Genomic DNA, 27,876 nt, shown 5'->3' on the forward strand with positions numbered 1-27,876 from the left:
CCCAATCCCCCTCTCTCTCCCCGTGCACCCCCCTCACCTTGCCGCGGATGGCGTCCGTGCTCTGCGCGACAGGGTGCCGGTGGAAAGTCAGGGGGTCGTCGTCCTTGACGAACACGTTGAGCGAGCGGTCCTCGGGGTTCCACGCGTGCCTCAGCGCCACCTCCGGCGGCGCCGGCGGCAGCTCCAACAGGGAGTCGAGGCGCGCCGGCCAGAAGAGGTCGGGCGCGCGAGCCGAGGCGGCGCCGCCACCGCCGTGGCCCCGACGAGCCGGGTCCGGGGCCTCGGCCGCTTTCGCTCCGCCCGCCACCTTCTGGCCCATGGCCCGCTCGCTCCGGGGCTTCCCGTAGCGCACCACCGGCACCGCCACGGCCACGACCGGCGTCAGCGTTGCCGGCAACACCAGTGTGAGAGCCGAGACAACAACGCCGCTGCCGCCAATCCCACCGACACTCCTACCGTCGATACCGCTGCCAATCCCACCACCGATCCTGATACCACCGCTACTACCACTGCTACCACTACTGCCGATGCTCGTGCTACCTCAAACCGCGCTATCGCTGACAGTACTCCCACGACACTAGGAGCACTAGCACTGCCAGTAATTATGTAATTATAAATCCTTTATTTAGCCGGCGAAGGCTCAATGAGTCTTATGGTTCTTTTCAGGAGGGTCCTGCATTGCGACGTTTCGTCGGTTGCTCGTCGATCGTTACGACTGCTGCTGCTGCCCTGGAGCTGAGATGCAGAGACACCGACGCGGGCCGCACTCTACCGCTGCGCGACCAACGATGCCAACCAGCTAGAGGCGTCTTCCGTGGCCGAGATCAGGGTCCCCTTCTGGGCCAAACTGCTGCAAGGCAATATTCAGCGTTCAGGCGGTGAGACACTCAACCGCTGCGAGGCGACGCTCCGTGTCTTTCAGAAACTCCTGGACGGACTCCGATGTATTTTATCAGTAATTTTTTTCTATTCTAAAACCAGGGCCCCTTGTCAAAGCATATTGCACTGTTTGTGTCTGGCTCTGACCTGGTCGTGAATGCATCGGATATTTTAGTTGTGCCACTCTTGACTTTATTTCTGCGAAATTTTTTGGATTGTTTTGGTTTTAAGCTTCAAGGGGCTTGAGGCCACGCTCTTTGTTGCTGTCGTAGCGTAACAGTTTCAATCCACCGCGGTCGCCCGCCCACTTGGATTCCTCCACCGACTCCGGCGCTCAGTCATCCGCTCTGCGATCCAGAGTGAGCAAAGATTGCCGCTTGCTCGCCGTGGCAGGACGCGAGGATTCCTGAACTCATCGCCAGACCGATGGCCTCGCCAGCACAGAAAGGGGCGGCACTTGGAGCGGGGACCCCGACGAGTCAACAACTCGAGTTAAACGCCAACGAGGGGGCGCTGCGGCGACGATGACGAGGGGAGCTGTCGATCCTCTGCCGTCGTTTGGTGCCTGCGGCTACACCAACGAAGAGCCCTGACCCCCGAGGAGGCCCACCGTGGGAGGCCCCACGGAAGCAGCCATGTTGGCGGTCGCGGCCGTTCCGGGTAAGGGGCCGCTCCCGTGGAGTTTCTCCCAGACAGGAGAGCGGAATCTCAACGGAGGCGACGATGTTTATCTCCAGCAGGGGCAGCCTCTTGTCCGCTTCATATGCTGTGAAACGCACACAGAGCGAGCAAATGCCACGGTGTGAGACTTTGGTTGGAGGCTGCGATTGCGCGATCGTTCTGTGTGAACCGCGCTCTCTCTTTATGCGGGATCAGGGTCAACGAGGAATCAAGGACAAACACCGACTGCTGCCAGGTGGACGTTGCAGTCCACGCGATGTCCTGCAAGAGACCACAGCGTAACCGTCAATACAATTTAGTACAACGTGGATTAATGTCGTGTCCACGTGTGAGCACACCTCGAGACTCTGTGCAGAAACAGTGGACATGATTGTTTCAGAGGGACGCAGATCCTGGAATTGAAAAGATGGAAGCAGTCGACAGCACAGATGGCTAGGGGTAAGGGAGTTGCAGACCATAGGAGCGGCAAAATAGAATAAGCGACTTCCCACCGAGCGAAGGCTGACTGGGAGATTGACGGAGAGCGTCGGCTGCTGGAGCAGAGAGTGCGTGCAGGGGAGTGGAGCGGCACAAGGGGGGGGAGAGGCAGACCGGCGCGATCTTGCGGACGTCAACGTCTGCCAACCGACTGTGCTCAACCCACTCCTACTGCCGGGTGGGCAGAGGCGGCGGTCGATTCCTCATCAACCACCACCATCATCCTGGTCACCAGCGTCGTATGCCTCTTCACCTCCAAACCTCCAACGACATGTCACGACTGTGTGTGTGCGTCTGTTGCACGCCCGCTGCGGGCGAGGCCCAACTTGGCTCACTATTCTCCCCCCTCTTCTCTCGCTTCCGCCAGGCCTGGACTCCAAGCCAGCGCGCGTGCACTCCGCGGCCACGGTTCAACGCTGCCCAAAACGTACCTCGGCTGCGAACATCCACAAGTCACTGCGGACGTGCTTCTGCCTGCCATCGTTTCCTTCCGTCTGCTAGATCCCACGACCAGATGAACAGTAGATGACCGACCTTCTAAGTCTGCTCTTACACTATTCCATCATCTTCCCCTTGCTACACAGGCAACACATCCTGCAAGCGCCGCTCTGGCAATTTCACCACCAGCCCCGTGTGACTTGAGGTCTTCCCCTTTCGTCTCCGACCTCTGGGTGCCCTCCTCCACGCTGCACACCGCGCGTCCCACCCATCGCAACCTTCCTGCTCACGCCTCACGCCACGTTCCATTCCAAGCTGCTGCTTATCCCGTCCTGCCATGGCATCCCCACCGACGTCACGACCGCTCTGCCCGTGCCATTCATCGGTCCAAGGTAGCTTTGTAGCATCCGCTTCTGCGGGCCGTTCTCCGACACGAAGGGTCACGCCGCCCTTCGAGAGATCCAAATGGACGCTTCGTCTCACGACGTGGCACCGATAGCGCAAACGGGATACATTTGGAGGACAAATAGAAACAATCAGTTTGAGGCCAGACGTGCGGAATGGGCTCCGCCAAGGGCGACCGGAGACTCCGCGCTCACTCCAGGGGGCTCGGAGCCGTGGCACAGGCTCCCCGCTCTCGCGGAACACGTCGGCGCGGGCAGAATCCTACGATGGAGCAAATCAACGCCTGACTCTGTCCCCCCAAACCCCAGCCCCCCCCCCCTCCTCGTTTAAATCACGTCCACTCACCCCCCATGAAGGGAAAACAGATTGAAAACAAGAAATTCAAGCTGAGGTTGTGACTCCTGGAAAACAGAGTGGCTGGCGCAAGCAGTTTAAAAAAAGGCACACCCGGTTTCATTTGCTCAATAGATTATATCAATTTACAGTCAACAGTGCGCGCACGTACGCACACGTGCGCACACGTGTGCGTACACGTGCAAAATACAGCCCCGGCGCCAGAGTCTCTATCTGTGAGCCCCAGTTGCACTACACTTCGGTGTTGCTGGTAACTAAAAAAAATTAAAATTAAATTAGTTTTCAGTGTAATTGTCTTCACCGCAAGTGTTTGTCATGCTGACAAACGCCAAACCACCCGACGCATTCGGATCTCTCTTCGAACAAATCAGCGACACATTTGGCCAATGGCGAAGCGAAGGTCCCCGATGGAAGGTCGGGACCCTGGTCTGTGGCCGACGGCCTTCTCCCACAAGTGGGGGGCAGCACTACCTCCGATGTCACGACATTCAGATACCACTCTCGACGAGTTAACACGTTTTATATCTATCACTTTAATAATTACAAGCTCCGTATAGCCACGTAAAACAATAGTTTGGTACGTTAGCCTATGAGGATTCTGGACCAATGTTTTACATCGGCATTTGTTAAACAGACCAGACTCTGCTGATGAGAATCGGAGAGTTGAAATCAGTTCAGGATTTGCTGCCTACACAAAGGTTACTGGACAACACAGCTCCAAAGTGACCAACAGGCTGACAGTCATGAATGCTATTCTAGTTTTATTTTGTTTGTGGTAATACAGACCCTTTCCTGTTTATATTATAACTTATTACCCACAATCCAACACAGACATTCCTTTTAGCCCGTGTTTTGAGGATGTCGTGCCGCTGTCTCCATCGCCAGCAATGGCACAAATCGCCCAGCTGGCACGGTGAACACACGAAGTGTAACTGAGAATGGCCAAACAGCCGAATGCGGAAAGATTACAAAACAAACTACTCATTTGGGAGTACCCAGAGCAGGCACGTTGCCCTCGACTGCAGAAACTTGGCAGGACCCTCCTGAAAAGTGGCTCGAGACTCAGTGAGGCTTTCCATGATGAAGGAGCGCAGTCAAATAAAATGAGAATGAATCAGAACTTCGTGTTCATTGAAAAATGTCTCCCTGTGCTTGGCCGCATGCTCCGTAAGCCACGACCTCTGTGAGTCACGACCTCTAACTCACGACCTCTGTGACTCACGACCTCTGTGACTCACGACCTCTGTGAGCCACGACCTCTGGGTCACGACCTCTGTGAGCCACGACCTCTGTGAGCCACGACCTCTGTGACTCACGACCTCTGTGATTCACGACCTCTGTGAGCCACGACCTCTGTGACTCATGACCTCTGTGAGCCACGACCTCTGCACATGATGATCAGCACCGCTGGGTTTCTCCGTCAGCTGCTGTTTTTCTTATTCTTGCGTCAAGTCAAAACGAACGTTCATTCACAAATCAGACAGGAAAACGTCTTCCCTCATTCGAGATTTGCATTCGTCCATCAAACCGTCAAGCAATCGGGTTGTTTGATGATCCAGCACTGGCTAATTCACTCCAGCCACTTGCACGCCGAGGGTCAGTCACCTCCTTATCCCTCTTCTATCACTACTGCCATGGTTACCATTTCCGTGAACTTCACTCCTCGTTTCCTCCGCCTGTGTTGGGGACTCGGTCGACCAGACTGACAGTTTTGTCTCAACCAATACACTCAGTAACAACAGCCCATTGACCCACTCATCCACTCACCACACTGCAGGTCACAACAGCCCACTCACCCCCTCATCCACTCACCACACTGCAGGTTACAACAGCTCAGTTATTCATCCACACACTCACCCATCACGTATATATATGCATGTGTTGAACTTCTTTCACACCATACGTAGCCAACCATGCTAATCACTTCTTGCCCTCACACTGCTGCACCTTCAAATTCCCTGCCATCGCCTCTTGTCCCAAACTCTTAAATAATAATAGCCTTGCTCAATTCCACAAACGTGTGAACTCGTGTCTATTACAGCTCTGATCGTGCCGTTTGTTGCCGGCCACATAGCGGTTCGGGCCTTCAGGACAGTGCTTGCCGTAGGCTGTTGCCATCGCAGAACGCGGTCCTCCGGGAGCCCAGGAGAGATTTTTGTAATAAATGGGCCAATCGGCCATCAGCGGAGAGCGAAGCAAAAAGGAGAGATGGAGGAGGGGTGGAGGGCGGCGGCGTTGGGGTCACGCGGGGGTCATCGGCGATGTGGGGCAGAGCGAGGGGGGAGGAGGTGTTTTTCTCCCCGTTTATATTTTCTGAAAATGACGCGCCAGCTCGTGGCGCAGGCAGAACCACGGCGAGGCTCACCCATCGGACGGCAGTCCGACTCATCAGGTTGCATCTGCAAGTTGCACAGAGTGTTACAAAAAAATAACAAGACTACAAATTTCCACAAACAAAATAAACTAAAAGTGACGCCCAGGGCAATCAGCCTGTGGGTTCCTTTTGGACCAATGACCAATAATCATTTCCGGCAAGATTTGTTTGGCAGCGGTGCGCAAGCGCAACTCAACGCGACTCCCCGGCAACCATGGGACACGTTGAGCCAACGTCGGAGCAACATCCGACGGATCCAACCGCACGCGGACGCGGCCCAGCGCTGCAAGTCAACCGGGTCGCCGCCTTCTCGTCATCGACGCAGACTGACGACAGAAAACAAATACAGTAGGTTCACAATTCTGTCAATGGCCCTTATTCAGAGTGACTCTTAGTTTATTCCGAAGTACTCAGAATAATAACAGCAGACTCCTCTTTACCTTGTTCTGGTTCATCAGTTTACTCCCCCGCCTCCTCCCATGAAGACGGCTTTCATACGGCCAAAACAAAACCCTCAAACAACAAACGTCACCCTCGACATGAACGATGGGGCCCCAAATCTAACTTGTGGCCGCAGAGTCCTGATGATCCTTAAGGATCGTATTGGAACTCAATTAGCTCGTTGCTGTTGCAACCGTAACATTTGAGCTGTGCCATCTTGCCATGCGGTGGCTAAAAGGAAGCGAGTTGGCACAGTGGAGGGAGCGCGAGTGGTGCATCTGGCAGTCATCTCAGTCAGCTAACCCGTAACACCTGGGTCATTCCCATAACCTCCAATCCTTCGACACATCAAGTGACAGCCTCAAAGCGCACCTAGCTTAGTACCCAGCACTGTGGCGACATCACCTCCATTTAGTGATGAATGTTGGCGGTTGTTGTGTGTGTGTGTGCAGGTATATATTACCACTCGGGAAACCAAGGTGGCCATGCGTGGTGCTGGCCACCCACCCCCTCGTGTGATGTGCCAGCCTTCATAGGTGCTCGATAACAGCACTTGCCCCAAAAGTTTGTTAATGCTATACAGGGGATACTTGTTTGTATATCTTATGGGGGAGTGGTGGTGCAGTAGCTAGAAAACTGCACTATGTACCCGAGCGACCCAAGTTCGATTCCCGGCCACGGCTAACATGAGTGGGGGATTCTATTTGTACCAGTCCTGGGTCTCCCCTAGGTCTACTGCAGCACTGGGGAGACAAAGGCAACCGGAATGGAGTTGGCCACTGCCACCCTTCCGTGTGTCGTGCAGGCCTTGAAATCGCTGCCCACCCAGCAGTACGTCCCACCAGTCGATGAAGTCTGGGCCTGCAGGCGGGGGAGAGGTGGTGGGGAGAGGTGGTGGCGGTGGTGGGGGGGGGAGCTGATCCCTGTGGCTCGTGCACACGGCCAAGATTTGCACACTAAATATACCACGATCGCCACCCGCCGAGCTTAAAGGTCAAGAAGGAATTGGTTGGAGGCCCTGACAGGATGGGCAGATTGTGTAGTACGACGGGACGGGTGGGGTGGGAGTGGGGGATAACAGAGTCCACGTGGTCGTGTCACCGTCTCTCCAGATGTCACAGTTCCTTGTTGCGTCAGTGAAGCACAAGGGCCGTCACGGATACACGATTGTGTCGCCGTCACGCACAGTCACGTTGCAGCCCTGTGTCGAGCCATTCAAAAAAAGCACTGCCACCCTGCGTGCCACTTCCCCAAATCGACCGTGCCAAAACACGATTGTGTCACTGTCGCACTGCGTGTCACTGCCCAGTATTGTTGGTCTCAGAAGCGTGAGTGTCCAGGGGTCAGGGTCAGGAGAGCCCCTCCCCTCGTGGGGGGACGAGGCCTCGGTGAGGGCCGGGCACAGTAAACAGTGCGGGGAATTTATCAGCTTCCGTGTTTATTCTCAACTTGTTTAAAAATCCATTCAGTTTAATACTCGCACACTCGAGACAAAGATCCCCCGTATAGCCCTTGACGGTTCAGGCAAGTGTTTTTAGCGACCGGCTTTGAAAGTCAACATGTCACATTTTGGCCAGTCGTGGCCGCTACCACGCCCAGCCACGGTTGTCTCTGCAAGGCCGCTGATGGTTTACACACACTGCGCCAAGCGCCCATCTGAGTCCGTGTCGAACGGGTTCAGATATTCGTCACCGACGTTGGCTGTGTGAGCGGTAATCAAACTCGGGCGGCCTCGTTCATTGCACGCACTGCGCACACGCGCACACTCACCCACTTGCGCACCCACCCACCTACCCGCACACCCACACAAGCACACCCACCCACCTACCCACCCACCTACCCACCCACCTACCCGCACACCCACACAAGCACACCTACCCACGCACGTTTTACGATCCGCGGGACGACGGCACTCGGCAGAGCAATCGGCAGGCAAGAGCAGCCCCTTAATGGCTCTATACACGTACAGTGCATCGCGCGTGGCGTTCGGTGGCCAAATCCGGATCGATGGAACCCGCCGACTCCGATATCACCCAATCGGTGGTCACTCCGTCGTCGATGCGCCGACACCAGCGCCGTGCCCAAAGGCGTCTGCCTCCACAATTCTCCACTGCTAGATGAGCGTCGGTGGAGCTCATCTCAGGCTCCACGTGCAGAGCCTGCGGTAGAAATTCACATTCTTATGACGAGGCCCAAAGTCTTCCCGCGACACAGCTCCTGTTGCGTTTCCCCTACGCCGAGCGGCGATGCCTCGATAGCCAGCGAGTGATAATAACCCTTGAATAAGAGGGGACGACACACGAGTCGCAGCACAGGTCGATTCAAGAATCCATTGTCCTGCCACATTATGGCCACCTCGCACCGATGGTCTGTGAAAAGTGAGACACTTGTTTAAAGTGTCAAATATCTGTTAAATCATAAAATAGTTGGATGTACATTCTGGTTAAAACGGGACATATTCATCATTACCACTGCCTGATATCTGTTGTGAAGAACGTCAGCCTCCTGCGTAGTTTTCCGTTGTAACACAGTGCACTGGGGTGCTCTTTGGTGTTGATGCTCCACTGCCAATGCATTTGCTACATCTTTTTTTTATTTCGCTTCCAGGGAGGTGAGACTTCATCTGAAAAATGTCACCGCGAAGATAAACAAATGTGTAATAAAAAGGTCAACATGTCAGCGATGAGAGGTGGTGTCGTGGCATTTCATGTCAATATTGGGAGCGGGGCGGTGACATTGGCTGAGATTAGGCTCGTACGGATGTCATGGTGTTTTACCGATTTCCCCACGAGGTCGCAGCGCAACGAGCAGGCATCCGCAGCCCTGAACCCTGCCTGACCCAGGCTGGATGAGCGAAGATGAGTGGGGGTGAGCAGTGATGAGAATGGCCTTGACCCTTTACGTGAGACCCACGCGACCGGATCACGGAGCCGAGACATCGCTCAGGGTCGGCGCTCCGCGATAGCCGCTTCCATTCCCCTCAACGAGCAGCGTCGCACCGCTGCGCGCGAGATCCACTCGGATCCTCCGTGTCGCGACGCCGAGGGCACGGTCAGAGTAAAACTGCGGTGGTGACACTCGTCCCCGCTCGCAGCCCGGCAACGGGTGTAAAAATTACACATATCCAGGCACCACAGGACGAGCATTTTAAACCTAACCCTAAACGTTCTCGAAGACTGACGAAACGCACCGTGCGTGCATGACCCCTGGCGCTGTGAGCGCGTGACTGAACATCGACGAGCGGAGCGTTATAAATGACTCACGGCACGAGGGGGGAGGCTGCGACGCGGTGGTCGGCGCACCGTGGCGTGAACCCGGCAAGACCGAGTTCAGTTCCCAGCCGCGGCTAATGTCGGTGACGCGCGATATCTGAACCGTTCCTAGGGTCTCCTCCCCGTCGCCAACCCGCACTGACCAGCGGGGTTAAGTATGGTCATACAACCCCCACAAAACTGAGATGGCATCAGGGGACGTCCATCCATTAAGGCCTTGGCAAAGGGCTGTAAAATCTAAAACTCATTTTTATTATCACTCTGTGCAGTACAAGTTTAGGTCATTCTCTCCGTTAACTTCTAAATAACGTTGCGGCAGTCAGCAAATAACTTCTCTACGCCGATCTTCACTCCCCTCTCGCTTACAATCTCATCGATCAGGGTTCACTGCCAGTAAAGAAACGCACCACTTGGACCACTCATAAAGCCACTGAACGCAACTGCGTCGGAAGCACAGGGTGACGCTGCGTGTCAGGGCCGGCGCTGCTCCGTACTCGATTTGATAGCGCGTGCGGATCACTCTCCCGCACGCCACTGTGCTCAATGAATGATACATTGGCCGCGTTTGTTCACATGACCACGTTTTTTCTTTGACCTGCCTGTGTCGGGTGGAGGAGGGTGCACGACACAACCTTGGCATTTTACTCGCGCTACGATCCGACCCAAAAATCGATTTTGCCTGCAACAAAGAATCCCGAGTGTTAAATTAAGTGGCTGAAATATTGCACCATGCTGTAAGATTTTAGACAGGTTAACGTCAGCGTGATTTCCTGCTCAAATGAGCATTGAGGCATCGGTGCTCAACTTCTGCTTACAGCCACGACCCAGTGGTGGAAACCGCACATTCTTATGCTCAGGGAGAGTCTATCCAGAGGCCAAGGACGATATACATCCACACAAAGTGGCACTCCTGTTGTCACCCCGGACCCTCGACAGGAGCTGCCTCAAAGCCCTCTTTGGCTAAAGCCGCGTTCCATTACTCAAGAGAACAACCACGTGCTGCGATAACAAAACCTATTAACTATTACAGCGTCTGCTACCACAGCTGATTGAGGGCAATACAAATCGTAACATTGCACTTGAGGCCATCAACTTCTTGTCAACCACTGCACCGTTGTGAACACCTCTTCGAGCATAAAGATATTTTAACAGCCCTTCATCGATCCACTGCTGGATGAAGGCCTGCCCACACCATGTCTGTCTTGGGGGTTGCTTGACCATACTTCACCAGGCTGGTCAGCGCACGTTGAAGCGTGACCCCAGGACCAGTTCAGATGTTGCTCGCCACTTAACCGGGGCTGGGTTCGTTGCGTAGTGCGCTAACCACAGCGTCGCCACTGCCCACCACCCTCTTCTGGTACAGTAGATCGCTTGGCAAATATTTGCATCGGGTGCTAAGGTGTTGAGGATTCTTGCCACGAACACCGAACACCTGGGGACAGGGCAGAGATTGTTTCATAGGCACCACTGCTGATGATACTCAACATGTCAAAGCCAGGAAAGAGTTGTCCTGCTTAAATCCGAGTTTGCATGCAAGGTGGCCAAAAGAAGGCCATTCAGCGATGGATAACTACACAAGGCGAGTGATCTGGTCTTGTGTTTGTGTTTTCTCTGCGCACTCCACTGCCTCACGTGTCTGGCACTCCTTCATGGAATTGGGCCCTCCTGAGTCTTCATACAAGGTGAGACTCTTCTCCTACATAAAGTTCACTACTGATACGATTACGAGATTCAACAATTGCAAGTGAAAAACAGAATAACGCCCACAGGGTGATGCGCTGAAATGGTACTCTGACAGTCTGTTACACTCTAATTCGCAGACGAAAAGAGGATTTGTCTCAATCAATGATTCACTGTACTCTACGTTCCAGAGCTCCCTGGTGCTTTGTCGTGTCCTCACACGGCCTCGAGCAGTCGGGAACGGTAGCGCAGCAGTCCGTGCACTCCGCTACGAACTCGGCTTTCCCGAGTTCGATCCTGGCCAACAGCGGTGAGACGATCATCTAAACCAGTGCTGGGCCTCCCCGAAGTTCGGCCTCAAATAAGTAACTGGTGCGGCGGCGTGGAAACGTCTCCAACCGTGGAGACAATGGTGGCCGGGAGTGGTGCAGGCCACCCACCGTTACGGCCTTCGTAGGTGCTACTTGCGAACAGCCCTTGCCCCCCCAACAGTATTCGTCGAGGGATTGTGTAATTATTGTACCCCAAGTGAAAGACTCGCAGGGAGGGGGTCTGGGCACCGAGCCTGAACAGCTGGACACTCGGTGTTGTCTGCGGGCTCTCGAGTGTCGCGAGTCGATTGCAGCGACGGGAATCACAAAGGAGCCATGCCGCCCGCCAGAGAGGAACCCCGAGAAGAAGTCTCGAGGCACCGGCGCAGTCTCTCCGCTCCGACTACGATGGGGCCCTGAGGCGGCGGAGAACATTCCACATTCCCAGGACGGAATGGGTCGACCAATGACACCGCCAGTGTGTTGCCTGTCTACCGTTATTATTGACCCCGCAGGGATGGATGATGGATGGATTGTATTGCTTCCCCGCTCGGGTTTCCACTCACGGCATGGGGGCATGCACACGTACAGCAATTCTGTCGATCCACTGCTGGATGAAGGCCTCTCCGTGCCATGCCAGTCATGGTGGTTCTATTTGACCGTACTTCACCACGCTGGTCAGTGGGCATCAGTGAAAGGTGGGCACAGTACAATACAATACACAACGCAGCCACACCACAGCCTATAACACCTGTTTTATGCATACGGTGGTCAGCGATCCAAGCACTATGCGGACTCAACCCCTAGCTCAGCCTGCGAGATCTGCCAAGATCGGAAGCATTCGGAATGCTTTGGTCATTGAACGTTTATTTTTTTTAACAGTTCATGAATTCTAATCATCGCCGACGGCCAAAATGTTCATTTCGCCTTTTTTTTCTCCATTAACGAGAAGTCGATAAGCCACGAAGGAAGATGACTAATGGGGTGGTGATTTTACACCACGCAGCGCATCAGAGCTGCTAATGTGCGGGTACTCGCGGGGTTCCTCGCCGCGGGACGTCACCACGGCTCTCGGCGCGGTGATTTATCCGCGATTGTCGACGCCCGCGGTTTGTGTTCAGAAAAACGCCGCGAATCGCAATTCGCACCCACGGTGGCAACTCGTACCCCCCCTCTCCCCCCCGCCCAGGGCCCCCAGCGTCCCCGTGAGCCCTGCGGCTGTGGGGACAGCGAGGCAGCACGGAGCGCTCCACGCCAGGGAAGAAGGAGACGATGAGCCAGGAGGGGGGTTCCTGCTGCGCAGCTCCCACAATCCTTCACTAGACGCGACCCGGCACTGCGCGCTGCTGCACCGCCGTGCAGCGGGGGTGGCGCAGTGGTTAGCGCGCTCCGCGCCTGCGTTGTTCCCTCGAGAGAGAATGGCTCTCACCGCACGAACGTGGAATTTCCAGCCCTGGCTCGGTGCCACCAACACCACTTTGTGGTGGCGAGACACGGATCCTTTCCTTCATAATGATGGCCCCCATTTCTAGTACGCAGGCTGTTACACGTGCAAACGTAAATCAATATTCGTGATTAGTGGAACGTTGTATCATTATAAAACGGCGGTACAGTGATTAGGCCACTGCACTTTGAACCCAGCCAGCTGGATGTGTTTTTCCTGGCCACGGCTAACATCAGTGGCGAGCGATAACTGAACCGGTCCACGGCCTCACCCCACATTCAATCCGCACACCGACCACCGTGGTGACGTACAGGTCAAACAAACCCTTCATCCCGCCGTGGTTTGACAAAGCGCCATGGATTACCGCAGCACAATAACAGTAACAATGATGAGCAAATTCTGCACGCTGTGGGCAATAATATCCCACGAGAGGTCATTGACAGCCAATGCCCTTGATGTCACCGCTGTTCGGCATGGCTTTCTTCCTTTTGCTCCATTCTGTAGCCGGTGCAGTTGACACCCACCATTAAAAGGTTTGCTCTTGCACTCTTTGCCACCGCAAATTGGCTGCAGGTTTTTTATTTCATTACAAACTCGGCACGTCCTTCCACACTTCCACCACCCCCACCACCCCGTGCGGCTTCACGTCTCACCCCCGCCATGCTCGCACACCGGTGGGCGCTGCCACTGCAGGGCTCCTCTCGGTAACCCACCCGACCCTCCTCCACCGCGCACACTGCACTCACTGCACACACAACGCACACCACGCACACCACGCACACCACGCACACCGCACACACCGCACATACCACGCACACACCACGCACACACCACGCACACCGTACACACCACGTACACCACACACACCGCGCACACCACACACACCACGCACACCACACACACCGCACACACCACGCACACACCATGCACACACCACGCACACCGTACACACCACGCACACCGCACGTCCCACCCATCGCAATCTCCTATTCCCGGTGGCACCTCGCAGCGCTCTACAGCCATGTTCTAATCCCAACCTCCAAGTTGCTTACCGTATCCACCTTTTTGTAGTGATGCGTTTACCTTCCCTATACTTTGCACTCTTATCGTGTAGTTTGTACTGTTTGTTGTTGTAACGTTCTGACCCCGTGCCACTATTGGACATCTTTGATAAAGAGCTTTATAGCTCATCGGATTCCTCCTGCAGTATAAATATAGATTCTGATTCTGACATGTGCCACACACCCTGCAACCGCCTCTTCCTCGTCGCATCTAAGACGCTTTCTGAGCGCCGCATTCCCTTGCGAGCACCCACGGTGTTTCCCCGAGTCTGCCTGGCACGCCTGGCACACGCCACATGCACCGGCTTTCAAAGGCACAATGACAATGATGCCGAACGAATTTCGCGTGCTGCAAGGTCAATGGAAACAGAAAAACATTTCTCTATCAGATAAACATTATATAGTGTGTGCTCGCGAAGCTTGTATATTTAATGCATATTGCATCATTTATAGAAGTGTGCGGGAGGGGTGCATGCCAAGGTGGAGACCGAACATGGGAGGGTACGTGCAAGTGCACTTAGGGGAAGCCACTCAAGAGGCGCTCCGTGGGTGGGGTGAGGAGCGGTGGGGAGCGGTGGGGGGGGGGCTGTCGGAGGAAGGCGAGGAGGGAGAAAGATGACTTGGAAGCTCAAGGCCTGGGAGCGACCGCACGCGAATATTCAGCGAATGCATCACAAATCCAAAAAAGACGTCCGATGGTGTTGCAGGCTACCACCACAACCACCACTAACAACAACGATAATAAAGTCCGGTTTACGGTGCACACAGAATTCGTGCAGCAATTTGCGAGCAATCCTTGGCTTTCAATGACTTATTCGTGCATTGCCCCAGGCGAGAGAACGGCCCGCAGAAACGAACGTCGCAGAACTACATCCGAGACCTCACTTCAAGGATCTGCCGTACGAGGATCGGGCTGCTCATCTATCAACGGACGCACCCCAACACGCTGGTTGACAAAGATGGAGTAGTCACCATCCAATAAGATGGAGGGCGCAGACAAATGCCCATGTTCCTTGCCATAGAGGTGTTTGTCTCATGCCAGTCAAACCGATATTTCCATTCACAGAGCTGGAGATGTAACCGAATTAAGTGAAAACCCCAATTTGAACACGAGAGTTTGTTGTGCAGTAATTGGGTGACAGGCTTTATACCATCGACTCGTCGCACTTTAAAAAACGGTTAAATCTCAAAAGGCGACTGAAACCTGGATTGTAACCCAGGATCTCAGCGGTGCCAGTTCAGTGGCCTGACCTCTGAACCACACACATTTACATCGAGATCTTGTCGGGATGCAACGCTCACACGCTCGCAGCACTGCGCTGCGACTGGGGTGCACCTCCTGTGTGAACGGGGGGCCATGTTGGCAGGTGGTGACACACAAAGATTTCTGATTGGGGCGCCTCGGGCGTACCTGAACAAACGCAAGAGTCGAAGAGGAAGTGAGTGAGTGAGCGATACGAGCCCATACACCTGATAATCCAATTACTCACCACTCAACGAAACGGTTCTAGAAATGAAGGCAACAAAATAAAACACACAAGGGTCCGAAATACAGCGTCCAAAGAGCAGCACGATTTAACGTATGAACAGACAGGGTGAAGGAGGAGCTGGGGAGGGGTGAGGCCATGGGGCGAGAGAGCAAAGCACGTAAACCCACACGCTATTTTCATGCGAGCTCAGCTGCGTGGCTGAGCCGAGCAGGAGATGGGATTCGTCCTGACGTGTTGCCCTGTGCAACCAACTTGCTCGCTCGCTCGAGCGACCAGTGTGATGGGCTTGGCCGCACGGGGCCGGGGGAGGCGACCGTGGGATGGGGTGTGGTACAGAGTGGCTTGCTGTGGTTGCGAGTAGCCGTGCCACTCATTCAATGGGATTAAGCGCCACAGTGACAAGATGTTAACTACCTCGCCTGGTATGCAGGAGGTCGTGGGTTCGATCCCGATTCTGATGCCTGTATATTTAGAGTTTCCGTGTTCTCCCCGTGGTCGCATGGATATTGCTCCGGTTCCTTCGATTTTTCCCTCCACATTTAGAACACGTGTTGAGAGTAGTTGGCTGCTATAAATGTCCACATGATAAGCCATTTCGTTCAGCTATTATTTGTGGCCAGGTTGCTTATGAAAAAGAGCAAAATAGCTCAGTGGGTCTTACCTGGTAAGATAAAAATAGTTGAGAGTTTAGAATCACCGGCCTGGTGGCTCAGCGGTGGAGCAAGCGGCTCACAACTTAAGGTTATAAGTTCAAATACTGGTTGGGGGTTGACTCAGCCCCATCATCCCTCCCTCTGGGTTCGATAAAATAGATACCACTTAGTGGTGAAGTAAACATCACATTGTGCTATTGAGAGGAACGTGGCTGCGCACAGGAAATGAGTGCTGCCTCAATACTCGTTTGGAAGCCACTTCGAGATTTGTGTGTAGCAGCTCTCTCAGCAACAGCATCAGCAGCAGTGTCCCACTGCCGCAAAACTCCTCCATTTTTGCTCAACGGCACCGAAAGTCAACCCTCTCGTCAGCGGTGGCCAACTGGTATCTTCCAAGCCGCACGTGGCTCTTTAATGCACCGCATGCGGCTCTACCGACAGGGCATAACGGAGGCCGTTACAGGTCTCCCACCCCTGCCCTAGAGGTCCGTCTCGCCCAACGGCAGCAACGCAGCAACAACCTCCACCGCTCCGGAGCGCCCGCAAAGCTCTCAGCCCACGACGGTCGCCCCCGCCGCAGCGCAGGGCCACAGCGAGGAGCGACTCTGCAGCGGCTGCCTGCGGCATGGCTGCGCGTGGGGATGGAGCGCAGTCGACGGCGTCTCGACGAGCGGGCGCGCTCAGGGCGCTCGGAGCGCGATATTTGCTTCTGCCGTGACCTTCCGCTCCTCGCTGGAACATCTTTACTGCTACTCTCACTACGACTATTATCAACTGCTTTTTCATCTTTAGTGCACGGCCCTAATTTAGAGCGGCAATTTCCACCCAGGGTTAATGCCATCATCACCCGCGTGCTTTCCCCCGCACCAATGCCAATGCACTTCCCCTTGCTTCATCGATCTGCATCGTATAAATATATTTATCAGGCACGCACGCGTATTTCAGTGTCGGTGGGGGGAAACGCGCGCACGCGCGCACACGCGCGCACGCCCTCCATGTGGGACGCTTGCCGGGAGGGCCTTACACGGCGTGATTTGTGTCCGCGCATGAATTATGTATCGGCGCGGTGCGGCAAACACCCATTTCGTGATCGATCGACCGGCCGAGCGGGCGAGAGGAGCAACCAAGAGGAGGAGGGCAGCCTCGGCCACGCGAGCTGCAGTGCCGTCGACGCTGTGATCTCGCTCCGTCGGTCGATAAGTCCCCGATTAGGTGCAGGAGGATTGCCACCACTTACACGAATAGCAACGTCTCCTTCCTCTCATTCGTGTACAGTACTCACACGCGCAGCCCCTTGTCACCCCACTGCTGGATGACAGCCTCCTGACGCTGTGTGGATCATGGGTGGTCAGTGCGGTATGGTTAGGTGGGGAGACCAGGACCGATTCAGATTTTGCTCGCCACTGATGTTAGTCATGGCCAGGTATCGAACTCAGGTTGCCGAGGTCATTGCGCAGTGCATTAACCACTATGCCACCATTCCACCCGCATGTTGAGTTATGTAAAGTTTATATTCTTGGGTCTTTCGGTAAAGTCACGTAAGGAATCCCTCAAGGCGTCCGTATGTCTCACAACAACAAACCGTGGTTCGGTGTAGACCTTGAAAAACATCAAAAATAAACGTTGCCACAGAAGTTGGTGCACACATCCGAGACAGGCGGATCTCGCCCCATGACGTACGACTGCAGGTTCTCAGATTGGCGCTGGGGCTCATCGCAGCCAGCTCCGGGCCTCCCGGGCATCACGCCATGCCCGTGGTCACCCGAAACGCAATCAACAGCCACCGCGTGGGAGTTGGCAATGACCCACGCCATGGCAATAGCATGTCCAGCTTTTCACAGCCACGTGCCATCATTTTGGCCCGAGGTGAGAATTTATAACGACCGCGACACCGCCGACTCCACATGTGCTCGCTCCCCCCAACGCTGCGGTCTGAGAGTTCATCGGGGTTCGGTGTAGGAGTCCGGTAACTCTGGATAATGAAGAGGGTGACAGCAGTGCTATGGGCGAGCTGTTGATGGGTCTCGCTCAATCAAGAGGACTGCAACCAAACGACTCTGAACGAGCCCGATCCGACCAGATTTACGGAAAGTCTGCGGGGTGCAACCCGGTCGAGGCTTGCCCAGGCGGTGCAGGTGTGAGGTTGTGAAGAGGCCAGGAGATAGCATGGTGGGATTGTTTTCTGGTTTCCTCCCATATGAAGATAAACACTCATTGCTGGAATGGAAATTGGCCAAGCATCCAAATGTAGGAGCAGCGTCCTCCTGAAGAGAGTCTGGAAACCCAGTTATGCTTCCTTGGACAAATAATTTGCATTATGCATGCGTCTCTGCATGTACACACGTGTGTGTGCCTGCATGCAAATGTGTTTGTCGTGTGGACCCCTGGGACAATTATGACATAATGGGTTTTATTATCTTCTTGCACATGATGGCAATATGCTCAGGAGCTAAATGCCAATGTTGAGGTCTGCTAGCCACAAGAGAGTTCGTGTAGTCTTGCTATTCCTCTAGTGAAGGCGCGCAGACGACTATATGGTCCACAGTCTGGGCTGCATTGCCCACAGTCACAGTGGGTTGCATTTATCTTTTCATGTGTAAAGGAGATGTGTACATTGGCTTGTTGATGTTCTGATGTGGTTGATGATTCCACCACCAGTGTCCTTTGAGGAATGTCAAAGCCAGGAGGTGCCACGGTTTGGTATCGAATGAGATGTTTATTCTGGACGTCCACGTTGTTCCATTCTGTTGGCCAGCAGCATTCGTCTGGATCTGGGTGAAACTCTAGGATGATCACAGCGCGATCCCAGAAGGGAGATCGGTGTGATTAGTCGACGGCGAGGTACACCATTGAGGTCTTGGTTGACGGGTAGGTTGTTGTTGGCAAGAAAACTTTAAACTCCCTTGCAGTGTGCTTGTGTCCGCAGATATTTTCTGGTAGAATGTTCGCCAGAACAGAGAGCCAGGGAGTTGGTGTCAGTTTCAGTGTTCCGGTTATGATGCGCACTGCGTTATTTGACTGTGCGTCTGGCAGCTTTGTGTACGAGCTCCCGCACCTGGCTGGAGCGCAGTGACTCTGCCACTGAGTAGATCGGTGAGAAGGCGGCAGTTTGCAGCACACCAGTAGGGCGAATCTTGATTTGGTCTTTTCATGGATCTATTTTTTGTGGGGCTAAATAGTCCGGCTTTCTATCGTAGGTAACACTGATGACATTCTTGTCTCAACAGTGTATAGGTTATAAGAAGGATCTTTGTTATTCCATATTTGTATAAATGGGGAGAAGCGTGGCAGATTGTGCACTACTATGATCCTAATTCCCTGAGTTAGATCTCTGGCCACGGTCAACATCTGTGGCAAGATGTATTTGAATCTGACTTTGGGTCCCACGAGATTGACTCCTTATGAATGAGCACCTCGTGCGGTGCATGTGAACATCAGCACTGGAAAACAAATGGTGGCCCTTTTTTGTTCCTTGTCGGCCTCACGAGGTGCTCACTATCAGCACTAGCTTGACGCCTGTAAGGTTAACGGGGGTCTGTGTGTGTGAAAGGTGTGTGCAGTGTGTGGGGGAGTGATGGGCGAAACGCGGCAACCCAAGTCAAACTCCCAGCAGTGGTTAACATCCACGGTGAACGATATATAAACCGGTACTGGGCTTCCCTAAGGTCGGCTCAGCCTCATGAGTACCCGGTGCTGTGTGCGCACACGTCAATACTGTAGAAACAAACTTAGCCAGACGTGGCGCTCGCTAACAGCATTTGTCCCAAGAGTCTATGTACGATGCACGGGAGATTTGTGTTTTTGTTGTGCAGTGTACGATGTGATCAGTTCCTTGAGTGCACAGGGAAAACCCCAGTGGCAAGGTTCTTCAGGAGAGTCCTGCGTTGCATTGACCATAACGTTCAGAGGTGTGTGCACGTTTGAACTAAGCACCATTTGCATGTGTGCTGGCACATCCTCATACATACGCTGCACAGGTGTGTGCACGCACACGTGTGTGCAGAGCAAGCAGCTCGTGATGACACGCTGACACAGAGTGGCGCTCCCCACGTCCACGCTGCCCGCCTACACCAACTGGCATTGACCAGAGTAGCGAAGTATGGTTCGGTCACCCCCACGGCCGGTGTGATGTGAAGTGGATTTACAAAAGTGTAAACGCACTGTGTGTTAAATACTGAATGGCAACAACGTTAAATAGTCCACGTATACACGTACACACACAACTTAGATATTTTACATGAATGTATCCCCCACCACAAATGCTAATTTTGCATTAGTTTCTGATTTCTCCCCAGTAAACAGGCTACGTTGGGTCTACGTTAGCATATGGTTGAAAACGTGGGACCAACGTTGGCCCAACCTTCCATGTTCACTGGGTGCACATCAGCAGGCGTGGTGGTGGCAGCTTTAAGGAACGGCGCTGGTGAATAACGAAGAGGTCCCAACCGTGGGCCGTGAAACTGAAAAACAAAACCCCACTGCCACTTGCAGTGAGGTGGCCGGGAAGACGTCAGCACAGCGGGTGGGATTCTTGCACCCATCTGTGCGGCCCCACTAGAGCACCGTCTTCTCATATGGGGGCAGGGGGGTCCTCACGAATCTTCTTTGCCACTCATTCAATATCACAGAGACAAACATCCCAAGGCAGGACCCTCCTCCCAATGAGAGTGTTGAGACTCGTTAAGGCTTTGCCGAGTGAAATATTGTTAAACATTATGCAGCATTGTACTTTGCACGTATAACATACGTGGTAGATGCGTGCATCGTACGTATACCATGCTGACCACTCTCCTGTATGGCGCTGAGTCCTGGGTCAAGTACCGTCGTCACCTGAGTCTCCTCGGGCGTTTCCATCAGCGCTGCCTCCGCACAATCTTCAATATTTCACTGGAGTGACTTCGTCGCCAACACTGGAGGTCACCAGCATCGAGGCCATGGTCCTCAAGATACAGCTTCGCTGGGCAGGGCACATCGCCAGGATGGAGAACCACCGCTTGCCTAAGATTGTGCTGCATGGGGAACTGCCCTCTGGCCATCGCGACACAGGGGCACCACGAAAGCGATACAAAGACTCCCTGAAGAAGTCCCTCACTGCTTGCTGCATCGATCACCGTCAGTGGGCAACACAAGCAGCCGATCGCAACTCCTGGCGGCACACAGTCCACCAGGCCACCTCCTTCTTCGAAGATACCCGCAGGGCCCGTATGGAGGACAAAAGGAGAAGGAGGAAGAACCGTGATCCCTTGGCACCCATCCCAGATCAGACCTACACTTGCAGCAGTTGTTGTGGCAGGACCTGCCTGTCCCGCATAGGCCTCGTCAGCCACCAGCGTGCCTGCAGAAGACGTGGGTGTCCTTCCTAGATCTTCGTTCGTGAAGCAAAGCCATGATGATGATGACGACGTATACCATAGACTCGTAGATGTCCTGTAGGATGCGTGTGCATGCTGTCTGTAGTCAACTGAATGTAGAGAGGGCGCTACAATCGCAATCGCCACGTGTGTGATGAACAAGAGACGCAATCAGGACACCATTCCCCTCGTACGCAGTGTGCACGTTGTGTACACATAGGTGTACAGTACAACACACTTGTAAACATGTTAAATCAGCTGCTACAGGATCAATTCTGACAGTGAATAATGCAGGATGTAGACTGCAGCACGCTATTATAAAAACGTGCATTACATAAGCTTCTCTCTCGTACTCACTGCGGTACATGACACCAATATCGTCCCTTAATAATTCACAACCCTTTTTATTATTCACTTTTGGATGAAGGCCTCCCAACGCGGCACCGTCAGTCGACACGTAATGACAGAAGCGAGTAATCATTCGCTAAGTGCCTGTGCCAGGCTAGGTGCACCAAGAGTATACAATGTGTAGAGAATGTGTACACACGTGTACACGTGCTTACACGACACACCACGAATACAGTACACCGCGAATACAGTACACACGAATACAGTACACCAGGAATGCAGCACACATGAATACAGTACACACGAATACAGTACACACGAATACAGTACGTACTGTACAGTACACCGGGGGTACAGTACACCGTGGGTACAGTACACCACACGATGGTACAGTGTACAGTTGCTGTGCCCCCCTCGATTAATCGTTACAGTGTCCAGCGCGGACAGTAGACACTCCGCAGTCTATGGATTTACACTGTACATAACACACACACTGTACACAACACACACACTATACAGGACAGGATACTCAAACTAATGGGGATGTACGGTACACAATACACCCAACACGGTACACGCACAGTATGTACTGCATGCTGTACACACACAGTGAACACACATACTACAGTGTACACAAAACACACATGACGTACACAACATGTGTTGTAGCGCACACAGCACACACGCACAGCTGGTACGCACGGTACACCGACATGTAAACATTACACACAGCACAGTGTGTGTGTGTAACACATCACACACACAGTACACACACACCACACAACACAGTACACACACAGTACACACACACCACACAACACAGTACACACACAGTACACACACAACACACAGTACACACACAGTACACACACAACACAGTACACACACACAAACAACACAGTACACACACACAAACAACACAGTACACACACACAAACAACACAGTACACACACACAAACAACACAGTACACACACAACACAGTACACACACAACCCAGTACACACACAACACAGTACACACACCACACAGTACACACACAACCCAGTACACACACAACACAGTACACACACCACACACAACACAGTACACACACCACACACAACACAGTACACACACAACACAGTACACACACAACACAGTACACACACAACACAGTACACACACACACAACACAGTACACACACACAACACAGTACACACACACACAACACAGTACACACACACAACACAGTACACACACACACAACACAGTACACCCACACACACACAACACAGTACACACACAACACAGTACACACACACAACACAGTACACACACACAACAGTACACCCACACAACAGTACACACACAACACAGTACACACACGCAACAGTACACCCACACAACAGTACACACACACAACAGTACACACACAACACAATGCACACAGTACAGACTCTATACTGTACATCAGATACACAATACGGTGTACACACCGAGAACACAGGCACCACACTAACTCTACAATGCCTACACATTTCATACAATGCAGTACACTTACCGAGTACGCACAGACACTACACACACGCAAACAGTACTCGCATTATTATACAACGCAAACCACATCGCACAAACAATACAGCACACACACACCATACACTCTCCCATTAGGATAACAGCACACACACCACACTCACCACACGGTACACACTCACCACACGGTACACTCAGCTCACAATCACTCACACAACACGGTACACATACACACCACACTCCTCTCTCCCATTGGGATAACACAATTCACAGCACACACACCACACGGTACACACAGCACACATTCACCACACGGTACACACTCAAACACCACACGGTACACACTCACACACCACACTCCTCTCTCCTATTGGGATAACACAATACATATCACACACACACAGTACACACAGCACACACTCACTCACACCACACGGTACTCTCCCCATGAGGATAGCCACACAACAATGAAGCGACCACCGCTCCGTGCCGCACGCAGCACGGCTGCTGTACTCACCCCGCTGTGTGCTGCTGCTGCTGCAGCAGGCCGTGGTGGTGGTGGTGGGGAGTACACGTGGTGGTAGTGGTGAGTACACGTGGTGGTGGTGGTGAGTGGTGGTGGTGAGTGGTGGTGGTGAGTACACGTGGTGGTGGTGAGTACACGTGGTGGTGGTGTTGGTGAGTACACGTGGTGGTTGTGGGGAGTACACGTGGTGAGTACACGTGGTGGTGGTGAGTGGTGGTGGTGAGTACACGTGGTGGTGGTGTTGGTGGTACACGTGGTGGTGGTGAGTACACGTGGTGGTGGTGAGTGGTGGTGAGTACACGTGGTGGTGAGTGGTGGTGAGTGGTGGTGGTGAGTGGTGGTGATGAGGTGGTGAGTGGTGGTGATGAGGTGATGGTGGTGATGAGGTGGTGGTGAGGTGGTGGTGGTGGTGGTGAGTGGTGGTGGTGGTGGTACCTAAACGCGCACACACGTCGAGGTTGTTGTCGTCGTTAGGTCCGCTCGCCCGACTGAATGGACATCTCAAGAGGGCAGCGCTGGGCAAGCGGTGGGGGCTGGGGGCAGCGATGGGGCAGAGCAGGGCAGGGCTGGGCTGGGGGCAGGGCTGGGGTGGGCTGGGGGTAGAAGAGACGGGGGCAGAGTGGGGGGCAGAGCGGTGGGGAGAAGAGACGGGGCAGGGGGCAGGCCGGAGCAGAGGAGAGCAGCAGCGTCTGTTCCGCTTTGAACGAGAGCGCGTGTGTGTGTTGGTGTGTGTGTGTGTTGATGTGTGTGTGTTGATGTGTGTGTGTTGGTGTGTGTGTGTGTTGGTGTGTGTGTGTGTGTTGGTGTGTGTGTGTGTGTTGGTGTGTGTGTGTTGGTGTGTGTGTGTGTGTTGGTGTGTGTGTGTGTGTGTGTGTGTGTGTGTGTGTGTGTGTGTGTGTGTGTGTGTGTTGGTGTGTGTGTGTGTTGGTGTGTGTGTGTGTTGGTGTGTGTGTGTTGGTGTGTGTGTGTGTGTGTGTGTGTGTTGGTGTGTGTGTGTGTGTTGGTGTGTGTGTGTGTTGGTGTGTGTGTGTTGGTGTGTGTGTGTGTGTTGGTGTGTGTGTGTTGGTGTGTGTGTGTGTTGGTGTGTGTGTGTGTGTTGATGTGTGTGTGTGTTGGTGTGTGTGTGTTGGTGTGTGTGTGTGTGTTGGTGTGTGTGTGTGTTGGTGTGTGTGTGTTGGTGTGTGTGTGTGTGTTGGTGTGTGTGTGTGTTGGTGTGTGTGTGTTGGTGTGTGTGTTGGTGTGTGTGTTGATGTGTGTGTGTTGGTGTGTGTGTTGATGTGTGTGTGTTGGTGTGTGTGTGTGTTGATGTGTGTGTGTTGGTGTGTGTGTTGATGTGTGTGTTGGTGTGTGTGTGTTGATGTATGTGTGTGTTGGTGTGTGTGTTGATATGTGTGTGTGTTGGTGTGTGTGTTGGCGTGTGTGTGTTGATGTGTGTGTGTGTTGGTGTGTGTGTGTGTTGGTGTGTGTGTGTTGGTGTGTGTGTGTTGGTGTGTGTGTGTTGGTGTGTGTGTTGATATGTGTGTGTGTTGGTGTGTGTTGATGTATGTGTGTGTTGGTGTGTGTGTTGATATGTGTGTGTGTTGGTGTGTGTGTGTTGGTGTGTGTGTGTTGGCGTGTGTGTGTTGATGTGTGTGTGTGTTGGTGTGTGTGTGTGTTGGTGTGTGTGTGTTGGTGTGTGTGTGTTGGTGTGTGTGTTGGTGTGTGTGTGTTGGTGTGTGTGTGTTGGTGTGTGTGTTGATGTGTGTGTTGGTGTGTGTGTGTTGATGTGTGTGTGTGTTGGTGTGTGTTGGTGTGTGTTGGTGTGTGTGTGTTGATGTATGTGTGTTGGTGTGTGTGTGTTGGCGTGTGTGTGTTGATGTGTGTGTGTGTTGGTGTGTGTGTGTTGGTGTGTGTGTGTTGGTGTGTGTGTGTGTTGGTGTGTGTGTTGATGTGTGTGTGTGTTGGTGTGTGTGTGTGTTGATGTGTGTGTGTTGGTGTGTGTGTGTTGGTGTGTGTGTGTTGGTGTGTGTGTTGATGTGTGTGTGTTGGTGTGTGTGTGTGTTGATGTGTGTGTGTTGGTGTGTGTGTGTTGGTGTGTGTGTGTTGATGTGTGTGTGTGTTGGTGTGTGTTGGTGTTGGTGTGTGTGTGTTGGTGTTGATGTGTGCGTGTTGACGTGTGTGAGTGTTGATGTGTGTTGGTGTGTGTGTGTGAGTTGGCGTGTGTGTTGGTGTGTGTGTTGGTGTGTGTGTGTGTGTTGGTGTGTGTGTGTTGATGTGTGTGTGTGTGTTGGTGTGTGTGTTGGCGTGTCAGTGCCTGTGTCTGGGTATGTGCGTGTCTTGGGAAATGAGAACGTGTGTGTGAGTATCCATGTGTATGTTTGTTACTTGTGTGTGTGCGTGTCTGGATTTATGTGCGTCTGTCTTTGCTTGGGAATGAGAATGTCAGCGTGTGTGTGTCACTGTGTCAGTGTGTGTGTCACAGTCTCACTGTGTGTCACTGTGTGCGTGTAGGATCTTTATTGTGGGGAGCGGTGGTGCAGCGGTTAGCGCTGAACCGGTCCTGGGCCTTCCCTAGGTCGACTCAACCTCAAATGAGTACCCGGTGCGGTGTGTCAACATCGCCACTGGGGAGACAAAGGCGGCCGGGCGTGGTGCTGACCACCCACCCCCTCGTGTGCCGTGCCGGACTTCATAGGTGCTCGCTAACAGCACTTGCCCCTACAGACTGTTCAGGCTACACGGGGGACCTTTGTCTCGTGTAAGGAGTGAGAATACCTGGGCATGTGTGTCAGTGTGGGTCTGGGAGTGTGTCACCCACCCTGTGTGAGTGTGTGTACGTGCCTGGGTATTCGTGAGTGTGTTCGTCGGTGTGTGCGTGATACCAGCGGTGTCAAGATCGCTGTGGAGATGGAGGCAGTCGCCCTCCAGCAACAACGGAGGGCAGAGGAGCCACGCTCACAACAACGAGCGGAGCGCCGGGCGGATAAAACGCAGAGATGGCAGAGTGGGGAGCACAGGTGGTGCATCTGCCAGTCATCTCGGTCAGTCAACGCCAGGTTTATTTCGCGACATCCTCCCAGCAGCGAGCCCTTCCACACTTCACGTGGCCTCAAAGTGCACCTGGCCTGGCACAGGCGCTGCGGTGACGTCACTTAATGGTTCTTGTTGTTGTTGTTGTGAGAGTTTTGGCGTTGTGAGAATCCATTTGGAGCTCAAACAACAACCGCGCGATCTGACCAGCACAATGTTGGCCACACAGGACCCCCCCCCCCCGGGACCCCCCCCCCCCCAACACCCCCCCACACCCCCCCCACACCCCCCCCCCACCACCCCCACACCCCCCCCCCACCACCCCCCCCCCACCCCCACCCCCCCCCACCACCCCCCACCACACCCCCCCCCCCCCCAGTGTTGATGGTTCACCTGCAGACGACTCACCTGCGATCACCGCATCGCCCACCACACCCCTAGCTGGAGCACCACGTGGCAGGCCCCTCCTGGCAAAGAGACTCGGGACTCGGTGAGGCTTTGGCTGGGTAAACAAGCGGAGTCGTCATTCTCGTGCTTTGAGAGACTCTGTGTGTGTCTCAGCGTTTATCCGATGCGTGCGTGATGATGACTTCTGTGAGAGGGAGCGGCGGCGCAGTGGTTAGCGCACTCCCCGACGACCACCGCAAACCCGGGTTCGATTCCCGTTCACGGCCAACACCGTTGACGATTATCTAAACCGGTCATGGGCCTCCCCTAGGTCGACTCAGCCTCAAATGAGTACCTGGTGCTATGTGTAAACATCGCCACTGGGGAGACAAAGGCGGCCGGGCGTGGTGCTGGTCACTCACCCCCTCGTGTATCGTTCCGGCCTTCATAGGTGCTCGCTAACAGCACTTGCCCCAACAGCCTGTTAAGACTATATGGGGGATCTTTGTCTTTGTGCATCTGTAATAGTTGGTCGTTGGCTGCCCACCTGAGTTAGACTCCTGGTTACTTACCACCAATAGCAATCGAAATCTGAAACTCGGCATCCTCGAATAGGTTGACTCAGCCCTAACTGGTATGCTCAATACCACCACCACCTTATGTCCCTACTAGCCTTGGTAAGTGCTCGCTGACACGCATAGCCCAAGCGTGATGGATTAATAGGATGTCTGTGTGTGTACGTGTACACGTGTGTGTAGTGTGTGGGTATACACGTATGTG

General features: G+C 53.7%; 1 protein-coding gene across 4 annotated transcripts in view; it reads right to left on the reverse strand.

Moving 5' to 3' along the window:
• The window catches only part of LOC133352316 (SPRY domain-containing SOCS box protein 4-like), a 40,140-nt gene extending 15,877 nt beyond the window's left edge, over positions 1-24,263 (reverse strand). The window contains exons 1-3 of one of the 4 annotated variants that reach the window (XM_061567901.1): positions 24,136-24,194; positions 8,017-8,208; positions 38-1,645 (exon numbers count right to left, since the gene is read on the reverse strand). In XM_061567901.1, coding sequence (XP_061423885.1) covers positions 38-319 — 282 coding nt within the window. In that variant the 5' untranslated portion in view covers positions 320-1,645; positions 8,017-8,208; positions 24,136-24,194. Of the gene's footprint in view, positions 1-37; positions 1,646-8,016; positions 8,209-23,691; positions 23,718-24,135 lie in introns of those variants that run through there. The other 3 variants (XM_061567902.1, XM_061567904.1, XM_061567903.1) reach the window with 3 other exon arrangements.
• Positions 24,264-27,876: the final 3,613 nt, after the last annotated feature.

This window comes from Lethenteron reissneri, chromosome 40 (genome assembly GCF_015708825.2).
Source record: "Lethenteron reissneri isolate LAM-NWPU_2019-01 chromosome 40, ASM1570882v1, whole genome shotgun sequence".
In the NCBI taxonomy this organism is placed as follows: domain Eukaryota; kingdom Metazoa; phylum Chordata; class Hyperoartia; order Petromyzontiformes; family Petromyzontidae; genus Lethenteron; species Lethenteron reissneri.